The following is a 20,238-nucleotide window of genomic DNA, read 5'->3' on the forward strand; positions in this document are numbered from 1 at the left end:
TTTAAGGGAGATGTGGGAAGGAGGAAAGGATGCAGGGAGAGATGTCAACCGTAGCCAAATGCATGACTTACATCTGCACGGGGAAAGCTTGTTCTGTGTACTGTTATATAGCAAGACAGCTTTTCTGTATTTATTTACAGCAAAGCTTAATAATTAATGAGCACTTATTATTATAGCTGCTCCAAAACCATATGGCATTCAGGATATGAACAAATCTTTTGAGACAAAGCACCCACGTGGAAGCTTGTTCTGATTTTGCTGCTTTCTGTCAAGAGCAGAAGGCAAAGGTGTCTTCACAGCATGAAGCATTTACCTACGCATTTAGATGGGCTTCAGTTCTGTGCAGACCCTTATTTCAATAACATTCCTGCTGAGTCTGGCCATCTGTGGAGCTGCAGGTGAAGCAAAAGTCACTGTGATCCTGCAGACAAACAGAAGAGACAGCTTGAGTGGGGGCTGCTACAAGGCCACCATCGGGTGAGCTTCCCTTCGCCAGACCTATAACATACGGAGATGCGCCCCAGGACTGGATTTAAACATAATGCATCCCTAAGCTATATTAAGTTCAAGAGACCCCAGAGCATCACCAAAAATATCATTCTAGTAGTTATGTAAAATAAGGGGAAACATACATCTGTTGTTTTTATAGTCTTTTCATAGCTTGTACATAAAGCCAGAACTAAGAAGGCCTCCTGAAATGCAAAAATACTCAGATACTGGTTGGGGACAAAAGTTATATCTGAACTAGGGCCATCCATCTCTGGCAATGACTTCCATCGGTGGATGGTCCTCAACACTCTGCTTGACTATGGAGGAAATAACAGCCATGTTGCACAAAATACACAAGTGGCTGTATGTAAACATTCTCTCTTTTTTGCACAAACCCCACAGTTTGAATGTTGAGCAGTTTCCTTAGCATACAAAAAGCTGCACATTTTTCTAGGGATGATCTGCACAGGTGAGAATTGTCTGAGTTTCTTAGAGTTACAGGATGAAAAAAAAAACCAAGACTCCTAATAAGTGTGGAGGGGGATGCTGGAAGATGTATCTCAACAACATCTTGAGGACAACACACCTTTCCACTAGAAAAGTGTTTCTCAACCTGGGGGTTGGGACCCCTCAGCAGGTTTTGAGTGGGATTTCAGAAGGGTCGCACATTTCTGATGGTCTTAGAAACCCAAATCCCTCCCATATTTTCTGTTGATCATAGGGGTTCTGTGTGGCCCAATTCTATTGCTGGTGGGGTTCAAGGGGCTTTTTGATTGTAGGTGAACTATAAATACCAGCAACTACACCTCCCAAATGTCAAGGTCTATTTCCCCCAAACTCCACCAGTGTTCACATTTGGGCATATTGAGTATTCGTGCCAAGTTTGGTCCAGATCCATCATTGTTTGTAATCCACAGTGCTCTCTGGATGTAGGTGAACTACAACTCCAAAACTCAAGATCAATGCCTACCAAACACTTCCAGTATTTTCTGTTGATCATGGGAGTTCTGAGTGTCAAGTTTGGTTCAAGTCCATTGTTGGTGGAGTCCAGAATGCTCTTTGTAGGTTAACTATAAATCCCAGCAACTACAACTCCCAAATGACAAAATCCCAACCCTACCAGTATTCAAATTTGGGTATATAGGATATTTGTGCCAAATTGGTCCAGTGAATGCTAAATACATCCTGCATACCAGATATTTACATTAAGATTCATAACAGTAGCAAAATGACAGTTATGAAGCAACAACGAAAATCATTTTATGATTGGGGGTCACTGTATTAAGGGGTCACGGCATTAGGAAGGTTAAGAATCACTGGGCTAGAAGGATATATCCATAATCCAACAGTGTATCTGCTGGTCTTATATATTCCAACAAAGAATTGTTGTAGAAGAAAAGACTAATAGAATAGTCTCACGGTGAATTTAGGGAAATTGGAGCACCATCTATACTGCTGCTTGAAACTGGTCATCGGGGAGATAGGACGGTATATAAATAAAGTATTATTATTATTATTATTATTATTATTATTATTATTATTATTATTGACTCATTATATTGCAGTATAGATAGGACCTGGGTGACAGTGTAGTTTGAAATGGGGTCACTATATTTGCTGTGGCCCAAATACAATCAATGGCAAAGGGCATTCTGAAGCAGAATATGAAACAGGCAGGCACAGACCATAACCTCAGTCCAGCAAAGTCAAAGTATGGCTTCTGTTTGTTTCTTTTCAGGAATTTGCTGATTCCGTGCATCGAATAATTACACAAAAGTTTCAAGAGGTGACGGATAACTGTGCTGCCATCCACATGCATCACAAATCCCTGGCAGGAATCGTAATGACCAGAGGTAAGCCTCAGCTTTGTGTCGTGTTGCTTTCCTTTGCCATCCTATAATTTTGTTTTTGATGGGTTCTTTTGATGGAAGGTAATTCATTGCTTATACTGGATATTAAGGCAGGAGGTCATGTTTATTTGTCTATTTGGGATACTGGGGATATTTCTGTAGACTAACTTTTAAAAAATTGTCACACAGCTCTGAGGTTCAATATGATACACTAGTTAGAATGCTACATTTGAATGTAAGGTCAAAGTCCCAATGAAATATGCAGCTTTTTCCGTGGGGCAAATTTCTCCCATATAATCTGAGTGTTTCATATTTTGACAGGACAGTGTGATGTAAACATTAACACTAAGGACAGCGATTTGAATCCTGGTCTTCAGAGTCATAATCCAGCACTCAAACCATGACACAACAGTTGCTTCTGTAGAAGCTTCTCACATCCTAAATAATTTTGTGACCGCATCAAACTCAATCACATAATTGCCAAGGAAAATACACGGGAGTAGCAGAAAACTTTGAGCCCACGTAGTGCAGTGTTTTGAGCAGTGAATTAGAACTCTGAAAGTTCAAATCCCTTCTCAGACATGGAAACCCAATTGGGAGACCTTGGGCAAGTCAGATTCTCCCAACCTCAGAAGAAGACAATGGCAATTGCCCACTCCTCTTGCCAAGAAAAGATCTTCTGGGGAGGCCCTGCTCTTGATCCCACCCCCTTTTGCAGGGGCAATTGGCATGGATGATAGACAGGGCCTTCTCAGTGGTGGCCCCTCAGCTGTGAAACCCAATGAAATTAAATTGGCTCCCTCTCTCCTGACCTTCTCAAAGAAACTGAAAACTTGGCTATGGGACCAAGTCTTTGGAGAACAGTCAGTGCAATAGGTGACAATGAAGCAAGCATAATATAATTGGAATGGCTCCTGGACTATGACTTTGGATTTGTGTAGTTTTAATAGCTGATCTTGGAGCCTCAGGTGGCGCAGTGGGTTAAACCACTAAGCTGCTGAATTTGCTGACCAAAAGGTTGGTGGTTTGAATCTGTGCAGCAAATTGAGCTCCCGCTGTCAGCTTCAGCTTCTGCCAACCTAGCAGTTCGAAAACATGTAAATGTGAGTAGATCAATAGGTACCGCTCCAGAGGGAAGGTAATGGCGCTCCATGCAGTCATGCCTATGGCCACATGACCTTGGAGGTATCTATGGACAACGCCAGCTCTTCGGCTTAGAAATGGAGATGAGCACCAACCCCCAGAGTCGGTCACAACTAGACTTAACGTCAGTGGAAAACCTGTATCTTTACTAATAGCTGATTTTAATGTATTGGTTTCGAAACTTTGAATGATTTTAACATTTGTGTGTATTGTATGTGTTTGTTGTTTATATGGCATTGAATATTGTCAACTTGGAAGCCGCTCTGAGCCCCCTTCAGGGTGAGAAGAGCAGGGTAAAAATATAGTAAATAAATAAATAATAGGTTTACCTTAGGATCATCATAAAACAGAAATGACTGGAAGGCACACAAATAGAACAAATTAGAAAAAAGAAAGTCTGAAGTTAATAGTCCGATACAACAACAGTTGTACAACTGCTCTGCATAATCGTGGAATCCATATCTATAGTTTTACCTATCCACAAACATGTGAAAATTGTTTTTCTAAGAATATGCTAGGTCTTCTATGGGATTCTTCCCCCCAGAAATTACCATAGAGTTGCCCTGGAGGATCTAGGGCTATTCTGTGATACATGGGTACCATATGTCAGGTGATGTAATGGCACCTAGATGTATTTATTTATTTATTTTACAGTATTTATATTCCGCCCTTCTCACCCCGAAGGGGACTCAGGGTGGATCACATTATATACATATAGGGCAAACATTCAATGCCCATATACACATAGAACCGAGACAGAGACAGATGCAGAGACAATTTAACCTTCTCCTGAGCTGCGACGGCACTTCCTCATTCCAACGTCATAAATTAGTTAAATTTGCCTCCCCACTTTATAAGTGGTACCTTTTTTCCTACTTGATAGATGCAACTATCTTTCAGGTTGCTAGGTCAGCAACGAGCAGGGGCTATTTTTTTATTTTTTTATTGATGGGTGCTCACCCCGCCACGGGCTGGCCTCGAACTCATGACCTCATGGTCAGAGTGATTTATTGCAGCAGGCTGCTCACCAGCCTCAGCCACAGCCCAGCCCAGGGTATCCAGGGTTTCAGTTAATCATGTCCCAGCCAGGAATGTATTCCCCCTGTGGATATGAAAGTCTTGCTGTATTTCCTATTTTAAAGGCTTACTGGCAGTGATTATTGTCATAAAACTCCAGAATTCCACAAAGAAACTTGAGAGCATCCCAGGTGTTTTGTTTCCTGCATGCTGTTTTACTTCAGCTGGAAGAAGAACTGCAAAAACAGCAAATCATGGTTCAGACACTGCCTGTTATCTCATATACATATGTTTAGAGTTTGACAGACAATTTTTCAGAAAAGGCAGGAGGTAGCCAATGCATATTCAGAAGGGGCTTGCTAAATTATCTGGAACAAACTGGCATTATGCTGTAGGCTCAGGCTGTGAAATATGTTAACTGCTATGGGCTAAAACTGAGATCAGCAGGCAGCATTAAATCAAAGTAAGGCTAATGAAGGACATCTCAATCACCTTCACCCACCAACAATATATGGCAAATTATGGAACCCCAAATTTATAAGGAATACAGTAGGCCATCTAAGCAAGACTCTATGCTTTCAAGGACCATCCTTTTAGCGAGATGGCTTCAAAGGAGAAAATTACTCACCTTAATAGCAGTAAGCTATGTAAGTAAAAGCACATCCCTATACATAGAAAGGAAAAATGCCTCGACATTTTTTTATCATGTCAGAAGTGACTTGAGAACATACTGCAAGTCGCTTCTGGTGTGAGAGAATGGGCTGTCTACAGAGACATTGCCCAAGGGATGCTCGGATGTGTTACCATCCTGCTGGGAGGCTTCTTTCATGTCCCCGCAAGCTAGAGCTGACAGACGACAGCTCACCCCATGTTACAGATTCAAACTGGCAACCTTCAGGTCAGCAATGCAACCTTCAGGTCAGCAGTCCAGCCGGCCATGGGTTTAACCCATTGTGCCACCGCAGCTCCTTAATACCTCCACTGCTCCATCGTCATCCCATTGTGCCAGATCACATTTCTTAATTATTTATGCTATCTATAAATGATCTTCCATTGTAAACAGCACTAAAGTAAGCTGAAAGTATAAAATAAGAAAAGTAATAGTAAAAGAAAACTTTTGTAAAGAGGTACTTCATTGTCAGGTGCTTTGTGAACTGAAGAATGCTTGTATTCAAAGCTTTAAGTGCTGTACAAGTTTAGCTTTGGTTTTGCCCATTGTGATTTTAGATCTGCCCATCATTCCCTACAACTGATTTTATTCATGGGTCAACACTTGCATATAAAAAAATCCCTGCTCCCACTTTAATGTTTTGTAATACCACATTCCCACTCACCCCGCAAATACACCCTTTCCATCCTATGCTTAATCCATTAATTTCCAAATTCCCCTTTTCAGGAAGTGAAGGGAGGATGGGGGGAAATCCTTCCATGCTCCCAGTGAATGAGCAGAGGCTGGTATTTAAGCAGTATTTTTCCCATTTGAACTTGATCCATCTTGACAGTTTAAATATAGATAGAAACGTTTCTGTCCTCTTTACTCTTCAAAATACATAATCTAAGAAGTTTGGTCGTCTTCAGAGGAGGCGGCAAGGAAACTCGCAGAAGAGCAATATACATTGATTTTTTTTCCTTTGCCTCCGAGTTCATTTTTTTTCTTTCCCTATTTTATGAAGCTGACAATCACTTTGATCTTAAAAGCAAGCAGGGAGGCCTTTTCGGTTATCTTATATGAAATAAAGATGAAGTGGACAAAAGGGGCTCTAAACAGCAATTTCGTGCTGTGATAAAAGATGGCCAATTATGGCCCATATCTCATGAAATGGATCTTAATAATTGCTAAGTGAGGTAGCAGGAGAAAAGTAAAAGTTGGCAATATGTCTCCTATGGATCCTTTCAGTCATTTTAAGATTCAGAATACATGACACCTCAAGGTAATCAAGAATATTGATGGGCAATCAATTTCTGGCCCTTCATTTACCCACTGGGTTGGAAGGTGGCAAAGTGTATGAGCTGGCTGACACAATAGACCTACAATGAAAAGGACCCAAGATGCCATCTGAAGCATCATCAAAACAGCACAATCAAGCATACATTTTTTTCACAAATCTTCCATGAGCAACATCCCAATTCATCATCCCACTTTTTAAAATTTCCTTGTTTCTCCCTCCTTGCACTTTCTGCCTTTGTCCTTGGCTTACTTCAATCACTATAAACTAAGGGTGGTTCTACACAGGCTATAAAATGCAGTCTGAAGCCCGCTCAAGGTTGGGGTGTATGCAGGGCTGGAATCCAAGACTGAAAAATACAGAGTGCTCATCAGGACAGGGCCAGCTCTGACAAACTTTGAAAACCTAGAAACACAGTTCGCTGGAATGTAAACAATCACACACCCAATAGAGAGGAAACCACTTGGTTCCCATGGGAATGCTCATTTTCCACCCTTTGTCTCCATTTCCTGTGCCCAGCCATGGTCTGGTGCTGATCCCAAATGATCATGGTGATGCACATCAACGTATCCTAGCAGAAAAGAAAAAAAATCATTCCTTGGTTGGGATTGATTCACAATCACTGGACATTTGCGTCCATTCTCCCAGCCTGGAACCAGTTCCTAAGGTGATTGTGTAGGCACTCCGCAATGAAACCAATTCCTTTTAATTCACTTCCTAAATCAATTTAAGTAGCTTTGTAGAATTACCGTGATTTCTAAGTGCAAAAGTACTGTGCATTGAATTAATTCACTATGCGGGGTACGAAAAAATGAGTCAAGATTGTGCCCTTCCCTGTAGACAAAAAAAAAATGCAACTGCTCCCAGCTTATGTTTAATGTTTGCCCAATACCCATTAACCAGACTCTGATGTATCCCACTTTTCATTTGTGAAACGTTGGAAGGTATGTAATAAGGGCTAGTTAAGGATCAGTCCATATTTCCAACTTTTCCAAGTTTTTTTGTACTACAGCTCCCAGAATACATACACACATTTAATATTCCCAAACTCTGAGCTTTTTTTACAATAGAGCAGGAGTCCTTTGCCCCACCACACACTGATCAAAGCAGACACAGCTTCTTGGAAGCACGGCAGAGGGGGCAATTTTTATGCCAAGTCAGACTGCTCCCCACCAGGACTGCATTTTTTTCTTTCTTTCTTGTACACAGGAGGGAATAAATGTAATGGGCCATAGAAATTAGAAGTGGGAAAGACTGCTAAGTCATCACATCCATGCCTTCGCAAGTGCCCAATGGCTCCCAGCAGTACACTCAGAAGTGCCTATCTTTTCCAAATCGAGATTTAAATGTACTGCTTAGCAGTGAGGCTTTCTGCACTTCCTCCGGGACACCCTTCACTTCTAAACAGCCTTTGTTATTTCTAATAATTCTTCTCTCTTATTTGTCTTCTTAAGCCCTTTTTTCCTTGCTTTAGATCTGATTGTAGTGCCTTTTGTTACAACAATACAAACCACTGTTATAAGTGCCGCAGGTTGTTGTGTTTTCAAAACTAGAATTGGCCAGAAATAGTTGTCAGTTTTGAAAAAAGCCCACGCCAAGCACTAAAACAGCCCAGCAGACAAGAATCTGGCAAATTAGTCTTCTCTCTCTTTCTTACATCCTAATGATTTGGTCATTTGGTGAACAAACAAACGTTTATTGGAAAGGGGAGATTGGGGTACCTTGGAGGCCATGCAGCCCACCCATGCGCTAAACAGTAAGCTATTTTTTAAAGTACTTTGAAGAATCATCTTGTTTTATTCTAAAAGTCCAGGTTTGTGTTGAGTTTCCTTCTTCCCAGGGTCTGTTCCTAATTCTGAAACATAGCTTTCCACTATAACCCATAAGCCAAATTGCTATTGACTTTCCAAGCTACATTATTGTACTTCTCCTGCTGTGTTCTTTCTGTTCCGCTAGGCATGACATAACTGTTAAGAGTGAGAAAAGAGAAGGTTCAAATCTCAATAGGAAACCAATAGGATACACAGTGTAGACATTACTGTTGTGAGAACTCCAGAGCGTTCAGATCTTTAAGGCTTTGATACCTTTAAAACTAATACATTTAGTTCCTTCTCCTAGATTTAACTGGATGTCCTTCCTCACTCCAATGGTTGAGAAATGCTCGCACTTTGTCCTTTTCACCCCAAAGCACCTTATTGCACTTTAGTTTTAATTGGCCCCCACGCTACCCCTTTTCTCCAATTTGGTGGTCCATTTTTATCTTATCATTTTATGTTTCGAATTGGTTTTTACTGTTAGTGTATTGCACTTGTATTCATGTTTGATTTTATTGTGTTTTACGTATTTGAATATGCTGTTTTATTGCTTTCGGGCTTCACCCTGTGTTAGCCGCCCTGAGTCCCTACAGGGAGATGGAGGCAGGATAGAAAAATAAAGTAGTAGTTGTTATTGTTGTTGTTGTTGTTGTTGTTGTTGTTGTTGTTGTTATTATTATTATTATTATTATTATTAATATTATATGAACATAAAGTTTTCCTGCACTTTGTGGGTTTTCACTATGAATGTCTGATACCTGTTGACCTGATTCACTGGACTTGTGGGGAAGGGACCCTTCTCTTTATTTGCCCTTTTGGCTTCCCCTAATGTGTGGTTAGTTCATAAGGTATCTTGCTATAATCTGCCTACGAATGTCAATGTTGGATCAGGGTTGCCATCTGCAGATGTGTTCATGAAGGAGTAGTCCACATACGGTATATACATGACTGCAGATGAGGAGCCGAACATGTCATCCTAAGGAGCAAATGGTCGGTATGAGGCTAGAACATTCATGAGCAAACGTCAGCCCTTCAGATGTTTTGGACTTCAACTCCCAGAAATCCTAGCCAGCTTGCCAGCTGATAGGAATTGTGGGAATTGAAGTCCCAAACACCTGGAGGGCTAAACTTTGCTCATGCCTGGACTAGAGCCAAGGCAGTGGAGGCAAAATGTTTAGAGATGGGGATGACATTTAAGTGTCAGAAACTCAGTTTTATTCAAACAGAAGCCACTTAGAATATTTTTATCTGCTTGCCTATTTATTCAATTGACATGCAGGCTTTCCTCCCATGACCTCAGTTGATCATATGTGGGACCTACCCACTCGCCCCGTGCCCCAGTGCACTACCGTTAGCCCCACAATAGGCTTCTGAATACATTAGAGATAGCATCTGACCCCACCTTACAATTACCACCACTATAGCCACCTTGAACCACATCTTCTGTGATTTCTCTAGAAATTGCTGGGGTGTGTATTGATGTTACTGATGGTGATATTTCATTTAGATACATGCTACTTTTTCCCAGTCCTGGGATTGGAGGGGGCTTGCAAAAAATAAAATACAGTAGAGTCTCACTTATCCAACACTTGCTTATCCAACGTTCTGGATTATCCAACGCATTTTTGTAGTCAATATTGTCAATACATCGTGATATTTTGGTGCTAAATTCATAAATACAGTAATTACTACATAGCATTACTGTGTATTGAACTACTTTTTCTTTAAAATTTGTTGTATAACATGATGTTTTGGTGCTTAATTTGTAAAATCATAACTTAATTTGATGTTTAATAGGCTTTTTCTTAATCTCTCCTTATTATCCAACATATTCACTTATCCAACATTCTGCTGGCCCGTTTACATTGGATAAGCGAGACTCTACTGTATATATATATAAAAGATGGCATCACATTTTTACTCTTGCCAGTATAGATTTAGACATTTGATTTTTTAAAAGGTAACTGAATTATTCACAATGATGACTTCTATGCCTTCTACCAAGTCTGAAACAGAGTTGTCCCAATGCCTTAAATAGTTTCTTAAAGTTGAACATCCTCACCTTTCTCAGCAAAAATGAAAAGTGGGGCAGACAGGAGACAAAAGGAACCTAGTGGCACTTATAGAACTAATTTGTTGCTTGGTTGGTTTAATTTATTTATCCTCAAATAAGCAAGCTTAACATGCAAATGAATCTTGTAGCACCTTTAAGAGTAACTGAGAGAAAAGGGTTTGTAGTCTAAAGCTTATGCCACAAACTCTTTTCCTCCAGTTAGTCTCAAAGGTGCTAAAAGATTCCTCTGTATGCTGATTCAGACTAAAATGTCTATGTCTCAGAACAGTACTAAATAAGCTAGTGTTAAATGTGCTATTAGACTCTTTCTTCCCTCATTTATGTCGTGATGATCTGACCTAGTTTCTCTTTGAAAGCGACAGTGCTACAATTTGTAGAACATTGTATTAGTAAGACTTATAAGGACTCTAACAATAGTGTTGCACAAAGCTGTACACAAAGACAGCAAGAAGGAAAATAATAAAGGGAAGCTTCTTTGTTTCACAGATCTCTTCATCAGACAGCCCAGACAAGTAGCAGCATTTCATCTTCCTAAAGAGCAAATTAGGTTACATGGGATTGATAGCATTTGCATTGCTGATAATGGGTTATTTACAAGGCTGAAAACATTTGCATTGCTGATAACAATCTGTTTGCAAAGCTGGGTTACAAGTAACTGAAAACATTTGCAATTTGCAGAACTATTCACTAGAGCATTAGAGGCAATAGGGCTTTAGGAGGGATTCATTGTGATCAAACACTGTGCAGAAAGAGGAAATCCAACCCGGAAAATGAGAATCTGTTTTAGAACAGCTTGTATTGCTTAGGAAATCATTAATCGTCATTATCATTGTCATCCACAACAACATTTATGAATATGGTGCTTTGTAAAGAAAAGCAATGAGAAAAAAAGACATATCTATATATATAAAAGAGTGATGGCATCAGGGCAGCAGACAAAACAACAAAACTACAGGCCCCGCAACCTCGAAATTTGACAACACAACCCATCATTCACGGCTCAAGGTTGATACAACAAAAAGAAAAGAAAAATAAAGTCCTAATTAGAGGGAGAGGAATAATAGTTTTTATCCAATTGCTGCCAGTTAGAAGGCTAAGCTCCGCCCACTTGGTCTCCTAGCAACCTACTCAGCCCAGGGGACAGTCACAGTTATGCCTCACTTAGGCCTCTTCCACAGATTATCAGATTTTAATGGGATTATATGGCAGTGTAGACTCAAGGCCCTTCCACACAGCTATATAACCCATTTAGAATCTTATATTATCTGCTTTGAACTGGATTATCTTGGCTCCACACTGCCATATAATCCACTTCAGTGTGCATACTAAACATAAAGACAACCATACAACAGACATTCAATACCACCACTACCTCAACAATTTCTCACCAACACCACCAGACAACGCCACAGCAATGCGTGGCCGGGCACAGCTAGTGTTTCTATACATGGAAAATAGCTTTTATTGTCTGGGAAATCCACACATATTTTGACCAGTTAATCATATAGTGGCCCTTTTCAGAGACAATAGATGAAAAGACATCTCTGAAAACGTGCTGCCAAATTTAATTGAGGGGCAACTCACTGGATGAAATTTGGATATGGATCACCAGAGATCTTTCTAGATAACATTAATATATCACCTCTGAAGAAAGCCACAGTATAATCATCTTACCAGAACACATTAGGCATTTTCATCAAATAAAACATATTTTCTACATCTTGGCATAAAGGTCTTGCATATGTATTCACCTAAATATATGGAAAGCTGAAAAAGAGTATCAAGAGTGACTATGTAAGTCCCTGAGCACTTGGAAGTAATTTACACCTTCAGACATTAGAGACTTCACCACACAGAACAGGTCAAGTGTTTGGGAGAATAGGTTTCCATGAAGCTTCGGCCTACTCCGTTTTGAAATTAAATGGAAGATTTTCCTACCTAATCCTTCCCTTTACTTTCTTTAAGATTTATCTGTTTGTTTTGCCATCACACAGTAAAGACTTGTTTCCTCCACTATCCCTCCCCCATTTTCTTTCTTTTTTAAAAACTTCTCTCTTTCTCTGAAGGTCAACTTTCAGCCCAAAAAACAACAACATATATAGAGGGGTTAGGGGGCCCTGGTGGCACAGTGTGTTAAAGCGCTGAGCTGCTGAACTTGCGGGCCAAAAGGTCCCAGGTTCAAATCCCGGGAGTGGAGTGAGCCCCCACTGTTAGCCCCAGCTCCTGCCAACCTAGCAGTTCAAAAACATGCCAATGTGAGGAGATCAATAGGTACTGCTCCGGCGGGAAGGTAACAGCGCTCCATGCAGTCATGCTGGCTACATGACCTTGGAGGTGTCTATGGACAACGCCGGCTCTTCGGCTTAGAAATGGGGATGAGCACCAACCCCCAGAGTCAGACATGACTGGACTTAACGTCAGGGGAAAACCTTTACCTTTACCTATATAGAGGAGTTATTCTTGCATTTTTACAGGAGGAAAGGGGGAAATGAAGCTTTAGCTTTCTTAATTCTCTCTGCTGTCCTTTTGATAGGCAAAAGCAGCACAGCAGGAGTTTCAGGCAAGAGTTCAAAAGGACTTTTATGACTCGAAATAGGGGGAGAGAGCTGAAGGGGGGAGCATGCTAAGAAGGTTACAGAGACACGAAGTGCCGGATTTGCATGCTTGAATGTTTTGAATATCTTTTTTGCTATACCTCTTCAGTTCCGAAATAGTAATGACGGCAGAAAGGAATCAATTCTGCCCATCTTGGCTTCTTCCTCCATGACGACATCATTGTTTTATTTACTAATGAGCAAGGGTGTATTCCCTTCACATGTTAAATTGGGTGTTTTTATATGTCTCTACGCGGGAAGTAGAAGCATTAAGATACTTGAAGATATTTGAAGCTTGCGTCATGTGAAGGGCACCATCAGCGGCAGTTTTTTAAGTGTGTAGAAACACTTATTTAATTGTGTGTGATGAAGTCATAAGTGGAAGCATCCTAATTAAGCATTATATACATTTTCTGAACGTTAACCATAGAATCATGCTGGAAAACATTGTAATGCTTAGAGTGATGTGCTTTCTAGGCTTTTCCTAGATCCAGCTCAGCCATATGGTATGCTTCCGGTAGTCATTCCATAATTTTTGCATATCCACATGAAGTCTGAGAATGTGTCCTCCATACATATAGGTGCCATACTGTAGTTTCTTGAGAGTTTTAACTTAATACCAGCTACACTATATAGTGGGATCATAACTGCACCCAATATACTGTGTGTGTGTGTGTGTGTGTGTGTGTGTGTGTGTGTGTGTGTCCTGTAATTCACTATTAAAGCACATGCTGAGCATGCAACCTACAGTTAGTACCAGGCACATCTCCAGTTAAAGAATCTTGGATGAGTTAGACAGCATCTACACTGCTAAATTAATGCAGATTTTTCCCACTTTAACTGCCAAGGCTCAATGCTATGGAATCCTACCGTGTTTCCCCAAAAATAAGACAGTGTCTTATATTAATTTTTGCTCCTAAAGATGCGCTAGGTCTTAGTTTCAGGGGATGTCTTATTTTTCCATGAAGAAGAATTTACATTTATTGTTGAACAAAAAAATGAACATTTATTATATTCTGTACAGTAGTTGTCATCACAAAGCATAACCAGACAAACTGAATCCTGTCAAGAATTTCTTATTACTACCATTATTTCCATGTACAACACTATGGCAATGATGGGCAACCTTTTGCACTTGGTGTGTCAAAATTCACTAAAAAACCTAGCATGAATTGGGTGGCGTGTCACTTCGAGAAAAAAACCCATAATTTAGCAATATGTATAGTTTAAATAACAAGAATATATAATTGTAATATATAACTGTATTTAATAAATCAAAAACTATTTACTACCGTTATTTCCATGTACAACAATCTATGGTACCTCTTGCCGTTTCCATGCCGATTTCTCTCTATTCTAGTTTCAATGTAGTCATGAAAAATTAATAATAATATAATAATAGTAATAATATGATAATATACTACAATAATAATAGAATAATCATATACATATAAATGCAATGTGCATAATTCCCATGGAGTAAACAACAAAACCACTGGACCAAATCACACCAAATTTGGCCACAAAAGACATAGTCATCCAATCAATCTGCATGCAGCAGCGTGTCAGCAAAAATAGCTAGGCGTGTCACTGCTGACGCGCATGTCATAGGTTGGCTATCACTGCTCTATGGTATGTACATTTACCGATCCCGCGTGCTCTGGTGTTTTGTTTGGCGGGCCTGCTTCCAAACAAACACTTTGCTAGGTCTTACTTTTGGAGGAGGCCTTATATTTAGCAATTCAGCAAAACCTCTACTAGGTCTTATTTTATGGGGATGTCTTATTTTAGGGGAAACAGGGTAGGAGTTGTAGTTTGGTAAAGCCCTAGTACTCTAGAAGGCTAAAGACCTTGTAATGCACCCAAAGATCTCAGCCTTACTGACATGTTGAGGGATCTCAATAAAACCAAGAATTTCACATCCCTTTCTTTTGTTTTACTTTTGTTTCCTTTCATTTTCTATTATTGTTTCCACATGAAAACAGAAAGCGCAAAATGAAGACTTCAACACCTGCCGTTAGTACTTCTTAATGTTTTCAATGTTAATGTAGTTTAACATTATTCCAAATACTTTCTGGTAAGGCCATGAAGGAAAAGAATGATTCAAAATGTTTTCTAGGACAAGTGGCCAAGCTCACATGCCAAGGTTATTACAGAGAAAGAAACATAATTTCTACCACTTTATTTGAAATTGTGTCCAGACTCAATGAGTCTTACAGTAAAGCTTTAGAAGAAGTGGGTTAAAGCAGGATAAAAGCAGGCAATGATTGTGCGAGTGTTTAAATGCATGTTATTTTAATGTATTATATCTCCTGAGATTAATTCTCTTTAACGGTTATTTAATTACTTAGGTTTTACTGAAGTTAAAGCGCCCTTAATTTCATCTGCCAGAAAAATAAAACAATTGTTTGCAAAAGTTTATTACGACACAAATCAGTTTCTGCTGTTTACAAATCAAGAGCTTGACTGGTGTACTCCAGTTCACATTTCAATCACGTTATGTGTAAAAAGTCTGCTTACACACTGTTGCACATAAGTAGCCCTGGTTCATTGTAGAGTATGTGATCTGTTACCTGAAAAACTCAAATAGAGGAAAGGATCAAAGAGTTCCATGAATTACATATTTTAAAACATATATTTGAAATATTTCAATTTGGAATAGGTATGTGTACATACCCCAAGCATTCCAGTCCCTTATGTCATAAAGGTATATGGCCTTTAGGGTTATTGGGACTGGAACTGCCAATGCTTCTCTTCCAAATGTAAATGTAGAGGCAAATATATTAATGATAAACCATAGTCAGCCATAGCAGAGCACTTGATGAACCAACCTGGACACAGTATGCTATTTGAGAACACAGAAATGCTGGACCACTCAAACAACTATTATGTCAGACTACACAGAGAAGCTATTGAAATCTACAAGCATGTGGACAATTTCAACAGAAAGGAGGAACCCATGAAAATGAACAAAATCTGGCCACCAGTATTTAAAAACTAACATCAGGACAGCAAATAAGAAACAACACTCTGAAAACAGAGGAATTCCAGACATGAATCAATCAGGGGCAGCTAACACCTCTGAACAAAAGATTCCCCCAGGCAGGAAGATGCCAGGACATGAATCTGGTTAAGGCCATTAATGCTAATCAAGGTGATTAATTACAACATTCACACTGGCCTCCTTCTCCCACCCTGGATTTTCTATGGGTGAGGAGATGATAACTGGTAGATGGCATATATTCTGTACCTCAAAAACTAGAGTTGATGGGGGAAAACTGGTGCCATTTTTGGAATCTGCAAGTCAGATATACCCAGAAATAGGCCTACCGTTTGAACCACCAAAATGTGTGTTGGCCAGTGTAAATATTTTTAAAAATCTATCTAAACCAGGGGTCCCCAAACTAAGGCCCGGAGGCCAGATGCAGCCCTCCAAGGTCATTTACCTGGCCCCCACCCTCAGTTTTATAATATATTTTATATCAGTTTTAATAATATAATATATTGTATATACATATAATATTTATAAAAATATTATGTTATACAATATAATACTAATAATAATACCATATAATAATATTAATTATATGTTATATATTACATATAGTACTACAGTATAGTGGTATAGTTCAATATAGTAATGTATAATGCTAATATTGTGCTATGCTAATAATATCATATATTGTATGTACATACAGCTGCTCTGAGTCCCCTTCGGGGTGGGATATAAATGTAGTAAATAAATGTAGTAAGTAAATAAATAATTAATTTTAGACTTAGGCTCACACAAATTCTGAAATGACTTGAAGGCACACAACAACAACAACAACAACAACAACAACAACAATCCTAATTAACTTGACTATCTCATTGGCCAGTAGCAGGCCCACACTTTCCATTGAAATTGTTTTCATTTTTAAATATTGTATTCTTTCATTGTTGTTGTTGTTGTTGTTGTTTTGCACTACAAATAAGACATGTGCAGTGTACATAGGAATTTGTTCGGGTTTTTTTTTTCCAAATGATAATTCGGCCCCTCAACAGTCTGAAGGATTGTAGACCGGCCCTTTGCTTTAAAAGTTTGAGAACCCCTGATCTAAACAGACATTAGTAAATTCACATTTTCTACAGAGAGATTTTTATATTTTTATCTTCTTTTTGGTGATTTATCAGGATGGGAGTTAAGTGACTACCTAATTATTTTGCATTGGTTCCTCCAGTTTGCTCTTTTTCAAAAAAAAAATTACCCACAAAATTGCCATTTGAAGCCAAGAATCATACATGACAACTGGCATTTGGGTTGTCCGAGACCACAGAAAGAAGGTTTTTGCTCTTATTAGCTTCATAACAATACAACAATAATATAAAAATATGGCAGTTTTGTTCAAAATGACAATCAGAAAACAAACATCAAGCATTGTATTTGAGAGAGTGGTAGATTTTGTCATGAGGAAGGTGAGCTAAAAGCCCATAACATTATTTCTCTGTGTATATATGCACTATTGATGTGCAAATGAATCTGAAGTGTTCGTTTCTCAGAAGTAAATCTATGTTTTATACTTATGATGCGTGTTCTGATGCACACACGAGCAGCGCACCAAACATTAAGAAATTGAACCTTTTCATTGCTTCGATTCTTAAGTTCCGATTCCTTCGTAAGTTGTTGTGATGCAGTTAAAATTCACACAACTTTAGTAAAGCCAAGAGAACATAAAGTTCTCAAAAACCAATTCTTTTACTTCGGAGTCTTGCCCCCATTGTCGCCATAAGGAAAATGCTGTGGGCATGACTAAACATAATGGAGATTGAAGATACAGCCATTTTAAATGTAGTTTGGAAAGTGATCCCCTCAATGGGAGGTAATACAGAAGACGCTGCCATAAACTACATTTACAAGAATTCAAAGCTGCTCAGAACCCAAATGATAGCCAAAGGACCTAAATGATAGCTGGCTGCAGCAGTGGCCATTTAGAGTTAATCTAATAATAATAATATATAAAATTATTTAATCTACAAAGAGGACTAAAGTAAGCAACATTAAGGAACTTTAGCAAAGCCAAGATAACATAAAGTGCTTTCACAATCATTCCTTTTCCTTTGGACTGTTGCCATAAGGAAGGCACTGTGGGGGGCAGCCAGCCAGCCGTTTTTAGTCACTATAATAAATGAAATTATTGAATCTGCAAAGAGGACTAAAATAAGTAAATAATAGTATAAATCTGTGTTAAGTTGAAGTTATGTGGTTGTGTTTCATAAAGACAGGCAGACATTCAAGGGGATTGCTGTTGTCGCTTTTTGGGGATAAATTGTTTTGGTCCACACTTTTAAAAATCTCCAAAAATCTGTATATGTGTGAATTTTTCTGAAACTTCTGTGGATTGATGCCCTGGTTATCTTGTGAATTGTATATAAAATTCAAGTAGATAACTCTTGTTTTTTTAAAAAAAATCTTGTTTATAAAAACTTTGAAAATTTGCCAAAAATCCATGGATAAGTGAAACATTATGAAACTTGATGGGCAAAGAGTGGTAAATATGTGTTCTACCACTGTAGCAAGTTTCACCTCAATAGCTTTTAAAATGAGGGAGATAGGAGCCCCTGAAGTTTCCCCAATAGTAGTAATTATTTTATTAATGCACATGTGCAATTACTGGAATGAAATAATAACAAAATTTTGTTAGTCCCATTTGAAATTTTCACCACCCAAACTGCAAAAACACTTTATAAATGAAGCGCCAGCACCCCCTAGTTTTGTAAGTACTTTAGAACCATTTTTAATATATCGCACATGCCTAATATAAACAAACAAACCAAAGATCTAGTTGTAAAGGGATGTGTTTTCTAAGGAAGAGAAACTCTTAGACTTCCTTCTTTTTTATTCTATGGCTTCAATGTCACAGAAATGAAAGCTTACATTACAGGAAGTGTATGTTTCTGTCACAAAAAGAGCAACCATGAAATATCTCACCAGGCTACTATTTATTGGTTCAGCAGGAGATTCTTTTATAACCTCCATGCAGGATGTACATCTCAATGCAATGTAGTTATTGATTTAACAGGTAAACTTTCTGTTTGGCTTTTATCTGGGAATTAACAGTCCAGACAGAAATGGACCCTGCATTACTTCAGTAGAGCTAAGATACGAGATTGCTGCATATTCCAGGAGCTAGATAATCATCCTATTAGGGCTTTTTCTGCTGCTACATGAAAGGATGATCTTTAAGGGCTTCAGCAATTACGGTATAGTTTTGCCAGGAAATTCTAAAAGCTCCATGTGTGTGGTTGCTTTTTTGTTTTTTGTAATCTTTCTGCAGGTTTGGACATTCGACAGGCTCAGGTTATTGTGCTGACATCGGGTACCAAATGCATAAACGGGGAATACCTGAATGACCAAGGCCTTGTGGTCAACGACTGTCATGCGGAAATTGTGGCAAGAAGGGCCCTCATTCACTTCCTTTACTCACAGCTGGAACTTCACCTCAGGTAAATAAGGCTTGAATAATCATCAGGAAACTGTGATTGCCAGGAGCCGGTAAAGTTTATCATGATCAAAATAGATTTTTGGACTGTTTAAACTTCTCCAAGTGAACAAAAGAAAGGACCTGAAACTAAGCTAGAGTAGACCCATTAAATCAACATGTAGGTCAGCATATAAGCAAATCCCATTGACTCAATGGGTCTCAAGTGAGGGAGACAAGAGGTTTTAGGCCAGGAAGAGCCATCCTTTATCCAACCAAAGGTCTAGTCCAGCATCTTCATTTCACAATGGCCATCCAGATCCAGATGGGAAGCCCGCATTATAAGCCTTCTTCTTATGTTCCCTGGAACTGATATATAGAAGGTTCAGATGAATAACTATTCTTTTTCAAAGATAAAACACAGTAACAAACTGTTGTATAGATGTATGCACTGGATTATAAATGTTTATGACACTATGACCAGCTTCCTTTATAGCTTAGCATAGCACAGTAGCTTGTGGAGTTCACAAATCCTAGACTTCTGTGCCTGGTGGAGAATAGAGAGAGACTAGGAAAGCTTCTGACTGGGTCCCCGTAACCAGATACAAAATAATTCCACTGAAATTGACTGGGGTCCTTTGGAGGGCTCAGAAAATGATATAATCATTTTACATCTGGCTATAGGAACATAGCAAGACACTTCTCCAGTTCCTTCCTGATCTGTCCACCAAGCATGGAAGACCTTGGGAGGCAAGGAGTAACAGTTCTTGAACAACTCAGGGGGGCAGGATCAATGCAAAAAAAAAAAGGAATATCAAACACTACATTGACCAAAAAGCCACAGCAAACACTA

At 39.0% G+C, this 20,238-nt stretch overlaps 1 protein-coding gene across 2 annotated transcripts in view; it reads left to right on the forward strand.

The window, feature by feature from the left end:
- Positions 1-20,238, forward strand: part of adarb2 (adenosine deaminase RNA specific B2 (inactive)) — a 396,595-nt gene that overhangs the window by 318,115 nt on the left and 58,242 nt on the right. For both annotated transcript variants that reach the window (XM_062984187.1, XM_008112320.3), the window contains 2 exons: positions 2,228-2,342; positions 19,242-19,410. In XM_062984187.1, the coding sequence (XP_062840257.1) occupies positions 2,228-2,342; positions 19,242-19,410 (284 nt within the window). The remainder of the gene's footprint in view (positions 1-2,227; positions 2,343-19,241; positions 19,411-20,238) is intronic.

The sequence above is a fragment of the Anolis carolinensis genome, chromosome 6 (genome assembly GCF_035594765.1).
Source record: "Anolis carolinensis isolate JA03-04 chromosome 6, rAnoCar3.1.pri, whole genome shotgun sequence".
Taxonomy (NCBI): Eukaryota; Metazoa; Chordata; class Lepidosauria; order Squamata; family Dactyloidae; genus Anolis; species Anolis carolinensis.